This window comes from Meles meles, chromosome 20 (assembly GCF_922984935.1).
Source record: "Meles meles chromosome 20, mMelMel3.1 paternal haplotype, whole genome shotgun sequence".
Taxonomy (NCBI): domain Eukaryota; kingdom Metazoa; phylum Chordata; class Mammalia; order Carnivora; family Mustelidae; genus Meles; species Meles meles.
Window position 1 is genome coordinate 10,897,777 of NC_060085.1, and position 17,832 is coordinate 10,915,608.

The 17,832-nt window shown below is 39.7% G+C and overlaps 1 protein-coding gene and 1 pseudogene across 1 annotated transcript; both read left to right on the top strand.

The window, feature by feature from the left end:
* Positions 1-463: 463 nt before the first annotated feature.
* LOC123933053 lies at positions 464-1,432 on the top strand (annotated as a pseudogene).
* A 13,427-nt stretch (positions 1,433-14,859) lies between these two features.
* Positions 14,860-15,819, top strand: LOC123932688 (olfactory receptor 7A5-like). The gene has a single exon (XM_045991205.1). It carries the CDS (start codon positions 14,887-14,889, stop codon positions 15,817-15,819), a length of 933 nt encoding a protein of 310 aa, XP_045847161.1. The 5' UTR covers positions 14,860-14,886.
* Positions 15,820-17,832: the final 2,013 nt, after the last annotated feature.

The window sequence follows — 17,832 nt, forward strand, 5'->3', positions numbered from 1 at the left end:
TCATAAAACAAAATGAAATCTTGCAATTTGCAATGACATAGATGAAGCTAGAGAGTATTATGCTAAGTGAAAGGAGTTAGTCAGAGAAAGACAAGTGCCACAAGGTTTTGGACATAAGTGGAATTTGAGACACAAAACAAGTAAGAGTAGGGGAAATAAAAGAAAGGATAAAAAGCAAGAAAGAGACTCATAACTGCAGAGAACACCCTTCTGGTTACCAGAGGGGAGGTGGTGGTGTGTGGGTGACATGGGAGATGGGGATTAAAGGGGGGACTTGTGATAAGCACCTGGCATTGTATGGAAGTGTTGAATCACTGTATTTTCCACTTGAAACAAATATTACATTGCTGGTTAACTAACTTATATTTAAAGAAAAACTTTAAAAATGAAAAATAGAGGTTAATAAATAAATAAAATAAGTCAATTTACTTGAGAATTTTTATGTTCCTTTTTTTTTTTCTTCTTCTTCTTCTTCTTTTCTTGTATTCCTCACTACTACGTGGAAGCAGACAATGATACAGGAATTTCAGATTTTCTTCTCCTGGGATTATCAGAGGAACCAGAACTGCAGCCCCTCATATTTGGGCTTTTCCTCTCCATGTACGTGATCACTATAGTTGGAAACCTGCTCATCATTCTGGCTGTCAGCTCTGACTCCCATCTCCACACTCCCATGTACTACTTCCTGGCCAACCTGTCCTTTGTAGACATCTGCTTCACCTCCACCAACATCCCCAAGATGCTGTGGAACATCCAGACTCAGAACAAAGTCATAACCTATGCAGGCTGCATCACGCAGATGTACTTTTTCATAATCTTTATAGACTGAGATGACTTTCTCCTGACTGTAATGGCTTACGACAGCCTCATGGCCATCTGTCACCCCCTACACTACATGGTTATCATGCAACCCCTATTCTGTGGACTGCCGGGTCTCATGTCTTGGATCCTGAGTGTTCTCAATTCCTCATTACAGAGCTTAATCGTGTTGCGACTGTCCTTCTGTACAGAGGTGGAAATCACCCACTTTTTCTGTGAACTCAACCAGGTAGTCGGGCATGCCTGTTCTGATACCTTTCTTAATGACATGGTGATGAATTTTGCAACTTTCCTGCTGGGTGGTGTTCCCCTTGCTGGGATCCTTTATTCTTACTCTAAGATTGTTTCTTCCATACTTAGAATAGCATCAGCTCAGGGCAAGTATAAAGCATTTTCCACCTGCACATCTCACCTCTCTGTTGTTTCCTTATTTTATTGTACAAGTCTAGGAGTGTACCTTAGCTCTGCTGCCACCCGGAGCTCACACTCAAGTGCAGTAGCCTCAGTGATGTACACAGTGGTCACACCCATGCTGAACCCCTTCATATACAGCCTGAGGAACAGAGACATAAAGAGGGCTCTGAAAAGAATCATTGGGATTCCAGTGATGTAAAGGCCAATGATCCTTGTGTTGAAGAAGTATGCATGACTTCAGGGCTCACAGTCTCATAGCCAGGAACTGCTATTCTTTTATCTAACCAGGAAAGTGGAATCTGTGTCTTCTGTTTGTTTCCTTAAACTTCCAATTGTCTGAATTCAACTTTCCCACATATTTAAGTAACTCCATTATTAATCTTCTGTTCTGTCTGATGTAGACAGTATTCCATTTTCTCCATTTTTATACAATCCTGATATTTTCCCAAATCTTTGTCACAAATGCCTGGAAATTTCTCTATCTTACATGGTACAAGTTGGATTTCTTAAAAGTAGTTTTATTTCAAATGACTTATGTCATTCCAAGTAAATTTTCCCTAGATTTCCCAATAGTCACAAGTTACATCCTTCATCTGGAAATAACTACACTTCGCCACTAAGCCCTTCACGTAAAATATTTGTAAATGAAAATACAAAACTATAGTTTTCACCTTGATTCTGTCAGGTTTTACATCACTATCCTCAATCCTCTTCCTGATAATGTAGACTCTAACACTGTTCTGTTTAAGTGTCAGGCTCCTGGCAGGGATGCTCAGACTAGGGAAGCCCAGGCACTCTCCCACACCCCTGTGCTTGTGGACATTCCCACAGATGCTTCCTTGACCAGAGCCTCTGCTCTGGTTGGACCAGACCTTGGGTTCTTACTGTGACTTCAAGGCACACCTCAGCAACACCCATCAGAGAACTCTAACAATACCAGGTTTACTCAACAAAGAAACTCTTGTGTTTTTTTTTTTTTTCTCATTTTATTTATTTTTTCAGCGTAACAGTATTCATTCTTTTTGCACAACACCCAGTGCTCCATGCAAAACGTGCCCTCCCCATTACCCACCACCTGTTCCCCCAACCTCCCACCCCTGACCCTTCAAAACCCTCAGGTTGCCCCAACCTCCCACCCCTGACCCTTCAAAACCCTCAGGTTGTTTTTCAGAGTCCATAGTCTCTTATGGTTCGCTTCCCCTCCCCAATGGACATTGGGGAAACTCTTGTGTTTTTGAATCAGTTCCTGCTTTTATACTGTCAGTAAGCTCCCTATCCAGAAAGCCTACCACAGCCACTACAAACACTGATGAGTAAGTTTTTATCTAATGGTGAAGCCCGATGGAAATACAAGTTCGAACAAATAGAGGGACCAGGTATATTCTTGGTGTCAGGATAACCATAAATACGATGACGAAAAATTTCAAAATCTTCTTCTTATTGCAACACAAACACTTCATTTATTATGCTTTCTTATCTTCTACTCACATTGGGCATTGTTCATTCTTTGGGAAAGAGTACTTTGATTATAAAATCAGCACCAGATACTGATTTAGAGCAGGCATGCCCAAGGTGAATTGCCTTAATTTAATTTCATTTTTCCCATATCCTTATAGACACTGCTTTCTTTCTTGTTAGGAGAGATATTGTCCATCTCTGTTCAGTGTGAATCAGCTACGCCAGTGTGTTATAGCCTATACTTAATCATGCTCTGCTAGACTCCTCCCTTTCAACTGTATCAATGAAGTCTAACTGTATATAACCAACAGCACCTATTTAAAGTATTAGCTTGGGGTCCCTTGGTGGCTCAGTGGGTTAAAGCCCTGCCTTCAGCTCACGTCATGATCCCACGGTCCTGGAGTTGAGCTCCGTGTTGGGTTCTCTGCTCAGGGGAGAGCCTGCTTCCTCCTCTCTCTTTCTCTATGCCTGCCTCTCTGTCTACTTGTAATCTCTGCCTATCAAATAAATAAATAAAATCTTTAAAAAAGTATAAGCTTGATATTTGTGGTAAACACAGCATAACATGAAGAGTTATGTTTCACACCAGAAACAAATGTAACTTTGTGTGTCAGCTACACTTCAATAAAAAATATATTTTCAAAAAGTATGCAGTTTGCTGCATATAGAAGATGTACAAAGTTTAGGAGGACATTCGCAATGATTCCATTTCTATGCAATTCCAGGATGTGCACAATAACATTTAACTACATTGTTCTGTAACTTATTAAAATGTAATGCCCCTGAACTTCGATTTTCTTATTTCTTAAGATAACATGAGATAATAAAACTAATTTCAGAGAGACATTGTGGCTAATAAACAAAGGTGTGATCATATTTTGTAGGTACCTAAAATAGTCAAAGGAGAGTGAGGGTTGTGATATGTGTGTATGTGTGTTCATACACATTTTTCTCTGAAGTAAACATGTTTACTTAAGTAAACATCAGTACTCACATGCATGCACACAGAATCATTATTAGGCGATCTTTCCTGTCACAAGTAGACTTGAGAGTAAGTGGGAGAGGATAAGAATGAAAATAATGAATATTTAGATCAGCGTGAAAGTTAAATATGTAAACATTTGGACACAAAGATTTAAGATAGAACAAGTCTCCTTAAGGATTCAGTTTTTCTATGTAAGTACATGCAAGTCAGCACGGCTCATGGTATGGAAGATTTTCCGTGCCAGCTATAGAGGCTGAACAACTCCAAAGTGACTCCCGATTCCTTTTTCTACTTGAAGTAGGGTACCAACACAGTATATCCTTTTCCACGAGAATATAAATAAATAAAATCCAGGCTGAATTCATTTCCCTTGAACAGTGCTACTGGATTAATATCTGGATTAGATTTATTTTGTGGTTTTAACACATGACAGTGCTGCTGCTTTAAAACAAACCTATTTATTTTCTGATGTTTCTGGAGGTCAGAAGTCTGAAATAGGTTTCCTTGGGCTAAAGTCACTCTGTCTGCCTAGAAAAGTTCATTCTGGAGGTCTGGGAGGAATAGTTTTTTTTTTTTTTTCTTGAGTATTCCAACTTTAGAGACACACCTGTACTCTCTGGTTCATGTTTCCTCCCTTTATCTTCAAGCCAGCAAAATAGCACCTCAAAATCTCTCTCTGACTCCGAGTCTTCTATCTCCCTCTTCAACAGTTGGAGGACCCTTGTGATCTATCAGGACAACCTGGATAATCAGAATAGCTATATCCTAAGGTCAGCTGACTAGCAATGTTAATATCATTTGCAACTTTAATTATCCCTTGCTGTGACATAAAACATATCCAAAGATTCTGCATATTAAAATGTGGAAATATTTTGGTGATTTTAATATGCCTTCTTAAAGTCTTTTTCAGAGCTGTATCTAATGTCAACTCAGGAGCCCACACTCTGGAGAATCAAACACAAAACTTACTTCAGACTGTATGGTGAGTCCTTAGACATTTTTCTCCAAACTACACATGAAGAGGAACACATGGCTCATTCATTAACATCACCCCAAAGCTATAAAAGGTAAAGCAAACCCTCAATCAAAAAAATCAATATCATCTCAAAGTTAAGGGAAAAGTACCAGGAGGTTAGGAAGGTCACGAGAAAGAGGGATACAGAACTAGATTCACCTGACTTCTAATCTGGTCTCTCAGGAAAAGAGTCTCAGCAGGAAAAGTTTCCTTTCTGTCCATACCAGTGGTCCACTGGGAATGAAGTGCTCAGAGGTGGGAATAACAATGGAAACAGTGCCTAATAAGCAGAGATAGAGAGCTACAAGTATTTCCTCTGCAGCAGAACTTTAGCAAGGAAAGCCTTGGAGTGGACATGGTTATTGCTTTTGTGCTCCTCAGTCTGGCTGGCAGACCCATGATTCATTGCTTCCTGCTGTCCTGTCTGGAAACAGAGCTTGGGTGTCCATCATCAACTGTCCAGAGAGGCATTCAGGCCTCCACACAGAGATCTTCATCTTGTAGACCCCACCAGGTGAGTCTGAGAGCTCAGGAGGTATTTCAAGAAAGGATCTGAGAAAATGTAATCTGAGAACTCTTACTTGAGGTCACCTGAGACTAGATAGACTCGTTTATAATGAATTTATGTAGTGTGTTCAAAAGAGAAGTGTCCATTGAACTCAGCAATACAGACATTGTTGGCAATAGGTGGTGGGAATGGAAGACTCATTGGATGAGATGGGGGAAGGGACTGGGGAACCTAATGTGGCTCCAGTGAAATTAGAACATAACCAAGGAGTTTTGCAGTTGAGGGGAGCAAGAAAGAGAGTATTAGGATTGGATATGTGTGTGGTGAACTTTTTAAAGTGAGGTGATTTTGAGTGTGTCCTATATTTATAGAAAGACCCAGAACCATGCAGGTAACTATTCCCTTGCAACAGCTGTTCTTGGGACACACATTTTTCAGCATCTTCTCTCACACTGAGTACTTACATGAAAAATGTGCATTTCATATGCAAAAAGGGGTATGCTAACTAGCTTTATTTTGTAATATTTCATTACCAAGAGGAGTGTAAATGATGTAGATATTCGTGAAAAGAAGAGGAAACGTGGCCAAATCTGTTCACTGGTGAAAATAACTCATTTACTCACAGGGAGGAACTGTACTGTAAGTTTCTTGCATGTAGTGACTAATGCTGTCTGCCACCCCAGGAGGATGGATACTATCCCCACTATTTGAGTGAGGAAATTCACATTCGGAATGGATTGGATGTCTCTCCCAAGTTCAAACATCTTATATGTAATAGATCTGATGTTCAAACCTGGTTTTCTGATTCCAAAATTTTTGCACTTAAAATAATTCAGAAAAGTCTTTTATTATTTCATCTCTAAAAATCCCCTTCTATTGTCCTACATTGTATATTTTCTGTTGTAAGTTGCAGGTTTATTCCCTTGCACATTTTTCTAGAGGGATAGGCAATCAATAAAATATCTTGATATCATAAAATGCCACTCCTTTCTTGTTTAGATACATTGTTATTTTCCAGCTTTGTTAAATATTCTGGGCATCATGTCATGTGGCCTGGGGCTGGAATGCTGCCAGAACCAGGGATGATTTCTGCTCATCACAGTCTCTCAGGGACCCTCTGAACTTATCAGGTCTCCTTTACCCCTTGTGTCCATTTCTTTCCTGTGTTTTATGAAACTTTTTATGTTTATTTAAATATAGGACACAGTGCGATCATATTAAGATGGAACCACATGTTTCCTTGTCTGTGGGAGGCTTAATAACTAGACTTTAAGTACCATTTATGCATTCCTCAGGGTGAAGATAATCTGATGTTGACTTGTACCATTGTTTGCCTTGTACCATTTCTTTCAGCATTATTATGGCTGAAAGTAAGAAAAGCATGGCAGTAATGCAGTGCTAGGAGGTCAGAGTGCACTGTGTGTGTGTGTGTGTGTGTGTGTGTGTGTGTGGTGGGACATGAACATTCCTCAGAGCAATGGTACCTGAGTTCATATACTCCAACACATGACCCTTAAAAGCCATAATGTTAACCAATAGATAGAAATAATAAAGGCATCTAGCTCTATTCACAGAATACCTTGGAACACAATAAGATGCAAAGAATGCCATGTGAAGGAAAGACTCCTCATGACTTAAAGTCCCATCAGTGGTAGGAAAACCACCTCCTTCCTCAACATTCTCTGTCACCACATCTCATCTGTCCCCCTCTTGCTCATTCTCTCACCACACTGACTTTCATTTTGATATTTGCCTAGCCGAAATAAATGTCTTCTGCTATGTTTTCCCTGCTGGGCACACACCTGCCCCAAATATCCTTCTGCCATCTGCTTAGTCTTTCTGGAAGTCTCTGCTAAAATCTCACCTTCTTGACAGGTCTTCCTGAATTGTCTTTAAAACGTAGCCCCCTGGGGCACCTGAGTGGCTCAGTGGGTTAAGCCTCTGCCTTTTTTTTTTTTTTTTTGCTTTTTTTTTTCATTTTATTTATTTTTTCAGTGTAACAGTATTCATTCTTTTTGCACAACACCCAGTGCTCCATGCAAAACGTGCCCTCCCCATTACCCACCACCTGTTCCCCCAACCTCCCACCCCTGACCCTTCAAAACCCTCAGGTTGCCCCAACCTCCCACCCCTGACCCTTCAAAACCCTCAGGTTGTTTTTCAGAGTACATAGTCTCTTATGGTTCGCCTCCCCTCCCCAATGTCCATAGCCCCCTCCCCCTCTCCCAATCCCACCTCCCCCCAGCAACCCCCAGTTTGTTTTGTGAGATTAAGAGTCATTTATGGTTTGTCTCCCTCCCAATCCCATCTTGTTTCATTTACTCTTCTCCTATCCCCCTACCCCCCCATGTTGCTTCTCCATGTCCTCATATCAGGGAGATCATATGATAGTTGTCTTTCTCTGATTGACTTATTTCACTAAGCATGATACGCTCTAGTTCCATCCACGTCGTCGCAAATGGCATGATTTCATTTCTTTTGATGGCTGCATAGTATTCCATTGTGTATATATACCACATCTTCTTTATCCATTCATCTGTTGATGGACATCTAGGCTCTTTCCATAGTCTGGCTATTGTAGACATTGCTGCTATAAACATTCGGGTACACGTGCCCCTTCGGATCACTATGTTTGTATCTTTAGGGTAAATACCCAGTAGTGCAATTGCTGGGTCATAGGGTAGTTCTATTTTCAACATTTTGAGGAACCTCCATGCTGTTTTCCAGAGTGGTTGCACCAGCTTGCATTCCCACCAACAGTGGAGGAGGGTTCCCCTTTCTCCACATCCTCGCCAACATCTGTCATTTCCTGACTTGTTAATTTTAGCCATTCTGACTGGTGTGAGGTGATATCTCATTGTGGTTTTGATTTGTATTTCCCTGATGCCGAGTGATGTGGAGCACTTTTTCATGTGTCTGTTGGCCATTTGGATGTCTTCTTTGCAGAAATGTCTGTTCATGTCCTCTGCCCATTTCTTGATTGGATTGTTTGTTCTTTGGGTGTTGAGTTTGCTAAGTTCCTTATAGATTTTGGATACTAGCCCTTTATCTGATATGTCGTTTGCAAATATCTTCTCCCATTCTGTCAGTTGTCTTTTGGTTTTGTTAACTGTTTCCTTTGCTGTGCAAAAGCTTTTGATCTTGATGAAATCCCAATAGTTCATTTTTGCCCTTGCTTCCCTTGCCTTTGCCGTTGTTCCTAGGAAGATGTTGCTACGGCTGAGGTCGAAGAGGTTGCTGCCTGCATTCTCCTCAAGGATTTTGATGGATTCCTTTCTCACATTGAGGTCCTTCATCCATTTGGAGTCTATTTTCGTGTGTGGTGTAAGGAAGTGGTCCAATTTCATTTTTCTGCATGTGGCTGTCCAATTTTCCCAGCACCATTTATTGAAGAGGCTGTCTTTTTTCCATTGGACATTCTTTCCTGCTTTGTCGAAGATGAGTTGGCCATAGAGTTGAGGGTCGATTTCTGGGCTCTCTATTCTGTTCCACTGATCTATGTGTCTGTTTTTGTGCCAGTACCATGCTGTCTTGATGATGACAGCTTTGTAATAGAGCTTCAAGTCCGGAATTGTGATGCCACCAACTTTGGCTTTGTTCTTCAATATTCCTTTGGCTATTCGAGGTCTTTTCTGGTTCCATATAAATTTTAGGATTATTTGTTCCATTTCTTTGAAAAAAATGGATGGTATTTTGATAGGGATTGCATTAAATGTGTAGATTGCTTTAGGTAGCATAGACATTTTCACAATATTTATTCTTCCAATCCAGGAGCATGGAACATTTTTCCATTTTTTTGTGTCTTCCTCAATTTCTTTCATGAGTACTTTATAATTTTCTGTGTATAGATTCTTAGTCTCTTTGGTTAGGTTTATTCCTAGGTATCTTATAGTTTTGGGTACAATTGTAAATGGGATTGACTCCTTAATTTCTCTTTCTTCAGTCTTGTTGTTGGTGTACAGAAATGCAACTGATTTCTGTGCATTGATTTTATATCCTGACACTTTACTGAATTCCTGTACAAGTTCTAGCAGTTTTGGAGTGGAGTCTTTTGGGTTTTCCACATATAGTATCATATCATCTGTGAAGAGTGATAGTTTGACTTCTTCTTTACCAATTTGGATGCCTTTAATTTCTTTTTGTTGTCTGATTGCTGAGGCTAGGACTTCTAGTACTATGTTGAATAGCAGTGGTGATAATGGACATCCCTGCCGTGTTCCTGACCTTAACGGAAAAGCTTTCAGTTTTTCTCCATTGAGAATGATATTTGCGGTGGGTTTTTCATAGATGGCTTTGATAATATTGAGGTATGTGCCCTCTATCCCCACACTTTGAAGAGTTTTGATCAGGAAGGGATGCTGTACTTTGTCAAATGCTTTTTCAGCATCTATGGAGAGTATCATATGGTTCTTGTTCTTTCTTTTATTAATGTGTTCTATCACATTGATTTGCGGATGTTGAACCAACCCTGCAGCCCTGGAATAAATCCCACTTGATCGTGGTGAATAATCCTTTTAATGTACTGTTGAATCCTATTGGCTAGTATTTTGGCGAGAATTTTTGCATCTGTGTTCATCAAGGATATTGGTCTGTAGTTCTCTTTTTTGGTGGGATCCTTGTCTGGTTTTGGGATCAAGGTGATGCTGGCCTCATAAAATGAGTTTGGAAGTTTTCCTTCCGTTTCTATTTTTTGGAACAGTTTCAAGAGAATAGGAATTAGTTCTTCTTTAAATGTTTGGTAGAATTCCCCTGGGAAGCCGTCTGGCCCTGGGCTTTTGTTTGTTTGGAGATTTTTGATGACTGTTTCAATCTCCTTACTGGTTATGGGCCTGTTCAGGTTTTCTATTTATTCCTGGTTCAGTTGTGGTAGTTTATATGTCTCTAGGAATGCATCCATTTCTTCCAGATTGTCCAATTTGTTGGCGTAGAGTTGCTCATAGTATGTTCTTATAATTGTCTGTATTTCTTTGGTGTTAGTTGTGATCTCTCCTCTTTCATTCATGATTTTATTGATTTGGGTCCTTTCTCTTTTCTTTTTGATGAGTCTGGCCAGAGGTTTATCAATCTTATTGATTCTTTCAAAGAACCAGCTCCTAGTTTCATTGATTTTTTTCTATTGTTTTTTTGGTTTCTATTTCATTGATTTCTGCTCTGATCTTTATGATTTCTCTTCTCCTGCTGGGTTTAGGGTTTCTTTCTTGTTCTTTCTCCAGCTCCTTTACGTGTAGGGTTAGGTTGTGTACTTGAGACCTTTCTTGTTTCTTGAGAAAGGCTTGTACCGCTATATATTTTCCTCTCAGGACTGCCTTTGCTGTGTCCCACAGATTTTGAACTGTTGTGTTTTCAGTATCATTTGTTTCCATGAATTTTTTCAATTCTTCTTTAATTTCCTGGTTAACCCATTCATTCTTTAGAAGGATGCTGTTTAGTCTCCATGTATTTGGGTTCTTTCCAGCTTTCCTCTTGTGATTGAGTTCTATCTTCAGAGCATTGTGGTCTGAAAATATGCAGGGAATAATCCTAATCTTTTGATACCGGTTGAGACCTGATTTGTGACCCAGGATGTGATCTATTCTGGAGAAGGTTCCATGTGCACTAGAGAAGAATGTGTATTCTGTTGCTTTGGGATGAAATGTTCTGAATATATCTGTGATGTCCATCTGGTCCAGTGTGTCATTTAAGGCCTTTATTTCCTTGTTGATCTTTTGCTTGGATGATCTGTCCATTTCAGTGAGGGGAGTGTTAAAGTCCCCTACTATTATTGTATTATTATTGATGTGTTTCTTTAATTTTGTTATTAATTGGTTGATATAGTTGGCTGCTCCCACGTTAGGGGCATAGATATTTAAAATGGTTAGATCTTCTTGTTGGACAGACCCTTTGAGTAGGATATAGTGTCCTTCCTCATCTCTTATTATAGTCTTTGGCTTAAAATCTAATTGATCTGATATAAGGATTGCCACCCCAGCTTTCTTCTGATGCCCATTAGCATGGTAAATTGTTTTCCACCCCCTCACTTTAAATCTGGAGGTGTCTTCGCGTCTAAAATGAGTTTCTTGTAGGCAACATACTGATGGGTTTTGTTTTTTTAAATCCATTCTGATACCCTGTGTCTTTTGATTGGGGCATTTAGCCCATTAACATTCAGGGTAACTATTGAGAGATATGAATTTAGTGCCATTATTAGCTTGTAAGGTGACTGTTACTGTATATTGTCTCTGTACCTTTCTGATCTACTACTTTTAGGCTCTCTCTTTGCTTAGAGGACCCCTTTCAATATTTCCTGTAGAGCTGGTTTGGTGTTTGCAAATTCTTTCAGTTTTTGTTTGTCCTGGAAACTTTTGATCTCTCCTTCTATTTTCAATGATAGCCTAGCTGGATAGAGTATTCTTGGCTTAAGCCTCTGCCTTTGCCTCAGGTCATGATCTCAGGGTCCTGGGATCAAGCCCCACATCGGGCTCTCTGCTCTACGGGAGGCCTGCTTCTCCCTCTCCCTCTGCCTACTTGTGATCTCTCTCTCTGTGTCAAATAAATAAATGAAATCTTAAAAAAAAAAACAAAAAACAAAAACAAACAACAACAACAACAACAACAACAAAAATGTTTCCCCCTCCATCCACTCCATTTTATACCTAACATTTTTTCCTTCATAGCAGTTGTAACTGTCTAACATTAGTATATTATTTTTTATGTTTTATTATATATATTTTTCTCCATCCTTGCATTGTATGGACTTTTTTTTCCCCTTCGTGTTTCTATTTAAATTCCAATTAGTTAACATACAGTGCAATATTAGTTTCAATTGTAGAATTTAGTGACTTAACACCTCCATAAACACTGGATGCTCATCACAAGTGCTCTTTATCCCCATCTTCTATTTAACCCATCCCCCATCCACCTCCCTCCAACAACCCTCAGTTTGTGCTCTATAGACAAGAATCTGTTTCCTGGTTTACATCAGTTTTTCCTCCTACTCTGTTTGTTTGTTAAGTTTCTTTTATTCCACACATGATTGAAATCATATGGTAATATCTTTCTCTGACTGACTTATTTCACTTAACATAATACACTCTACCTCCATGTAGGTCATTGCAACTGACAAAATTACATCTCTTTTGACAGTTGAGTAGTATTCCATTACGTATATACCACTCGCTTTTATTAGTTGGTGGATATTTGGGCTCTCACCATAGCTTGGCTATTGTTGATATTGCTGCTATAAACCTTAGGATGCATATACTCTTTCAAATTAGTATTTTTCTATTCTTTGGGTAAATAACTAGTAGTGCAAACTATATCATGGGAGAAAATATTTTCAAGTGACATATCTCATAAAGAATTAGCATCCAAAATCTATAAAGAACTTATCAAACTCAACACCCCCCCAAAACAAACCCTTAAGAAATGGGCAAAGACATGAATAGGCACTTTTCCAAAGAAGGTATACAGATGGCCAAGAGACACATGAAAAAATGTTCAACATTACTCATCATCATGGCAATACATATCAAAACTACAATGAGATAGAACCATATAGCAGTCAGAATGGCTAAAATTAAAACACAAGAAAAAAACAGGTATAATTGAGCATATGGAGGAAAGGGAACCCTCTAGCATTTTTGGTGGGAATGTAAACTGGTCCCACCACTGTGGAAAACAGTATGGAAGTTCCTTAAAATACTAAAAATAGAGCTACCTTACATGCCAGCAAATGAACTACTATATATTTACCCAAAGGATGTATGAACTTTTGTATCTTAGAACACTATGGTCCTTGTCTAGAGGTCAGTACTCAACATATATTCCCCAAATGCAGGAAAGCATTTCTCATTAAAACTGTTACGCCATGGGCCTCCTGGGTGGCTCAGTGGCTTAAAGCCTCTGAGTTCTGCTCAGGTTATGATCTCAGGGTCCTGGGAGGAGCTCTGCATCAGGCTCTCTGCTCAGCAGGGAGCTTGCTTACCCCTCTCTCTCTGCCTGCCTCTCTGCCTCCTTGTGATATCTGTCAAGTAAATAAATAAAATCATTTTAAAAAAGCTGTAACACCTGTCCTCTTAGGGATAGGACTGAATGGACGGGAATTCCTAATCAGAGATGTCCGGTAGCTTCCCTTAAATGGGATCAGATCTATACAAAAAGTATCTATTTCTTTCTTGATGGCAAAATATAAATTGTACCATGTCATTCTGTTAATAATGCCCATTTGCTCCTAATCAAAAGTATAATGCAGTATTACCTCATGCCTGTGAGAATGGCTAAAATCAACAACATAAGAAACAAGAGGTGGGTATAAAAGAAGCCCCGTATTGCATGGAGCACTGGGGGTTATACCCAAACAATGAATCTTGGAACACTGCATCAAAAACTAATGACGTATTTTATGGTGAATAACATAACAAAATTTAAAAAGAATCAAAAAGAATAAAAAGAGACAAGAGTCATTGCTGAGGATGTGGAGAAAGGGAACACTCTTGCCTTATTGGTGGGAATGCAAAAAGGAGCAGCCACTCTGGAAAATACCATGGAGTTTCCTCAAAAAGTAAAAACAAACAAACAAACAAAAAGAACAACAAATGAAACAAAAACAAACAAACAAACAAACAAACAAAACTATGATCCAGCAATTTTACTGCCAGGATATTTACCCAAAGAATACAAAACTACTAATTTAAAGGGATACATGCATTGGGATTATTGTAGCATCATTATCTACAATAGCCAAACTACAGAAACAGCCCAGGTGTCTGTCGATACATGAATGGATAAATAAGATGGGGTGTGTGTGTGTGTGTGTGTGTGTGTGTGTGTGTGTGTATTTGTGTGTATGTATAAATCATTCATAAAAGAAAATGAAATCCTGCTATTTGCAATGATATGGTTGCGGCTAGAGAGTTTTAGACTAATGAAATAAGTCGGAGAAAAACAAGTGCCATATGATTTCAGTCATATGTGAAATTTAAGAAACAAAACAAATAAGCATTGGGGAAAAAAGAGAGAAAGAGAGACAAACCAAGAAACTGAATCTTAACTACAGAGAACACACTGATGTTTAAGAGAGGGGAGATGGTGGGGATGGGTGGGTGAAATAGATGATGGAGATTAAGGACGGTATTTATGATGAGAATTGGGTGATGCAAGGAAGTGTTGAATCACCTTATTGTCCACTTGAAACAAAATTTACACTGTAGATTAACTAATTGATATTTAAAGTACAAGTTTAAGAGTTTAAGAGATTATGCTGAGTGAAATAAGTCAAGCAGAGAGAGTCAAGTAACATATGGTTTCACTTATTTGTGGAGCATAACAAAGAACATGGAGGATATGGGGAGATGGAGAGGAGAAGGGAGTTGAGGGAAATTGGAAGGGGAGATGAACCGTGAGAGACTATGGACTCTGAAAAACAACCTGAGGGTTTTGAAGGGGCAGGGGGTGGGAGGTTGGGGAACCAGGTGGTGGGTAATAGGGAGGGCACGTATTGCATGGAGCACTGGGTGTGGTGCAAAAACAATGAATACTGTTACACTGAAAAGAAATTTTTAAAAAAGTGAAAAAATAATTAAAAAAACAAACAACAAAAATAAAGTACAAGTTTAAACATGAAAAAAAAGAGTAATTACTAAATGAAGCCTATTTACTTGGACAATTTTATGTTCTCTTTTTTTCTTCCCTTGTAGTCACCTCTACCACATGGAAGCAGGCAATGATACAGGGGTTTCAGAGTTTCTTCTCTTGGGATTTTCAGAGGACCCAGAACTGCAGCCCCTCATATTTGGGCTTTTCCTATCTATGTACATGATCACTGTGTTTGGAAACCTGCTCATCATCCTGACAGTCAGCTCAGACTCCCACCTCCACACTCCCATGTACTACTTCCTGGCCAACCTGTCCTTTGCAGACATCTGCTTCACCTCCACCACTGTCCCCAAGATGCTATGGAACATCCAGACTCAGAACAAGGTCATAACCTATGCAGGCTGCATCACGCAGATGTACTTTTTCATAATCTTTGCAGGCTGGGATGACTTTCTCCTGACTGTGATGGCTTATGACCGCTTTGTGGCCATCTGTCACCCCCTACACTACATGGTCATCATGAATCCCCAGTTCTGTGGACTGCTGGTTCTCATGTCCTGGATCCTGAGTGTTCTCAATTCCTCATTACAGAGCTTAATCGTGTTTCGACTGTCCTTCTGTACAGAGGTGGAAATCCCCCACTTTTTCTGTGAACTCAACCAGGTAGTCGGGCATGCCTGTTCTGATACCTTTCTTAATGACATGGTGATGAATTTTGCAACTTTCCTGCTGGGTGGTGTTCCCCTTGCTGGGATCCTTTATTCTTACTCTAAGATTGTTTCTTCCATGCTTAGAATAGCATCAGCTCAGGGCAAGTGTAAAGCATTTTCCACCTGCACATCTCACCTCTCCATGGTCTCCTTATTTTATTGTACAAGTCTAGGAGTGTACCTTAGCTCTGCTGCCACCCGGAGCTCACACTCAAGTGCAGTAGCCTCAGTGATGTACACAGTGGTCACACCCATGCTGAACCCCTTCATATACAGCCTGAGGAATAGAGACATAAAGAGGGCTCTGAAAAGAATCATTGGGAATCCAGTGATGTAAAGGCCAATGGTCCTGGGCTGAAGAAGTGGCCATGAATTCCAGGCTCACAGTCTCATAGCCAGGAACTGTTATGCTTTTATCTGACTAGGAAAGTGGATTCTGCACCTTCTGTTTGTTTCTAATTGTTTGAATTCAACTTTTCCACACATTTAAGTAACTCCCTTATTAAACTTCTGTTCTGTCTGATGTAGACAGTATTCCACTTTGTCCATTTTTTCTTAAAAATTTTATTTATTTATATGACAGACAGAGCAGAGAGGCAGGCATAGAGAGAGGAGGAAGCAGGCCCCTACTGAGCAGAGAGCCCTATGCAGGGCTAGATCCTAGGACCCTAAGATCATGACCATAGCCAAAGGCAGAGGCTTAACCCACTGAGCTACCTAGGCATCCACAATTTTTCCATTTTTATACAACCCCGATATTTTCCTGAACCTTGATCACAAATGTCTGGAAATTTCTGTATCTTACATGGTACAAGTTGGATTTCTTAAAAGTAATATTATTTGAAATGACTTATGTCATGCCAAGTAAATTTTCCCTAGATTTCCCTAAAGAATAATCATGAGTTGCATTCTTCATCTGGAAATAACTACACTTGGCCACTAAGCCCTTCACATAACTTCGTAGTAGAGAATACAAAATCCCAGTTTTTTTTTTTTTCCTTTTTATTTATTTATTTTTTTCAGCGTAACAGTATTCATTCTTTTTGCACAACACCCAGTGCTCCATGCAAAACGTGCCCTCCCCATCACCCACCACCTGTTCCCCCAACCTCCCACCCCTGACCCTTCAAAACCCTCAGGTTGTTTTTCAGAGTACATAGTCTCTTATGGTTCGCCTCCCCTCCCCAATGTCCATAGCCCGCTCCCCCTCTCCCAATCCCACCTCCCCCCAGCAACCCCCAGTTTGTTTTGTGAGATTAAGAGTCATTTATGGTTTGTCTCCCTCCCAATCCCATCTTGTTTCATTTATTCTTCTCCTATCCCCCTACCCCCCCATGTTGCTTCTCCATGTCCTCATATCAGGGAGATCATATGATAGTTGTCTTTCTCCGATTGACTTATTTCACTACACAGAAAATTATAAAGTACTCATGAAAGAAATTGAGGAAGACACAAAAAAATGGAAAAATGTTCCATGCTCCTGGATTGGAAGAATAAATATTGTGACAATGTCTATGCTACCTAAAGCAATCTACACATTTAATGCAATCCCTATCAAAATACCATCCATTTTTTTCAAAGAAATGGAACAAATAATCCTAAAATTTATATGGAACCAGAAAAGACCTCGAATAGCCAAAGGAATATTGAAGAACAAAGCCAAAGTTGGTGGCATCACAATTCCGGACTTCAAGCTCTATTACAAAGCTGTCATCATCAAGACAGCATGGTACTGGCACAAAAACAGACACATAGACCAGTGGAACGGAATAGAGAGCCCAGAAATCGACCCTCAACTCTATGGTCAACTAATCTTCGACAAAGCAGGAAAGAATGTCCAATGGAAAAAAGACAGCCTCTTCAATAAATGGTGCTGGGAAAATTGGACAGCCACATGCAGAAAAATGAAATTGGACCACTTCCTTACACCACACACGAAAATAGACTCCAAATGGATGAAGGACCTCAATGTGAGAAAGGAATCCATCAAAATCCTTGAGGAGAACGCAGGCAGCAACCTCTTCGACCTCAGCCGCAGCAACATCTTCCTAGGAACAACGGCAAAGGCAAGGGAAGCAAGGGCGAAAATGAACTATTGGGATTTCATCAAGATCAAAAGCTTTTGCACAGCAAAGGAAACAGTTAACAAAACCAAAAGACAGCTGACAGAATGGGAGAAGATATTTGCAAACGACATATCAGATAAAGGGCTAGTATCCAAAATCTATAAGGAACTTAGCAAACTCAACACCCAAAGAACAAAAAATCCCAGTTTTTACCTTGAGTCTGTCAGGCTTTTTACATTACTACCCTCACTCCTCCTCCTGATAATATTGACTGTAACCTTGTT

Coding starts and splice junctions, on each gene's coding strand:
- LOC123932688 (XM_045991205.1), top strand. CDS start 14,887: ATGGAAGCAGGCAATGATACAGGGGTTTCAGAGTTTCTTCTCTTGGGA.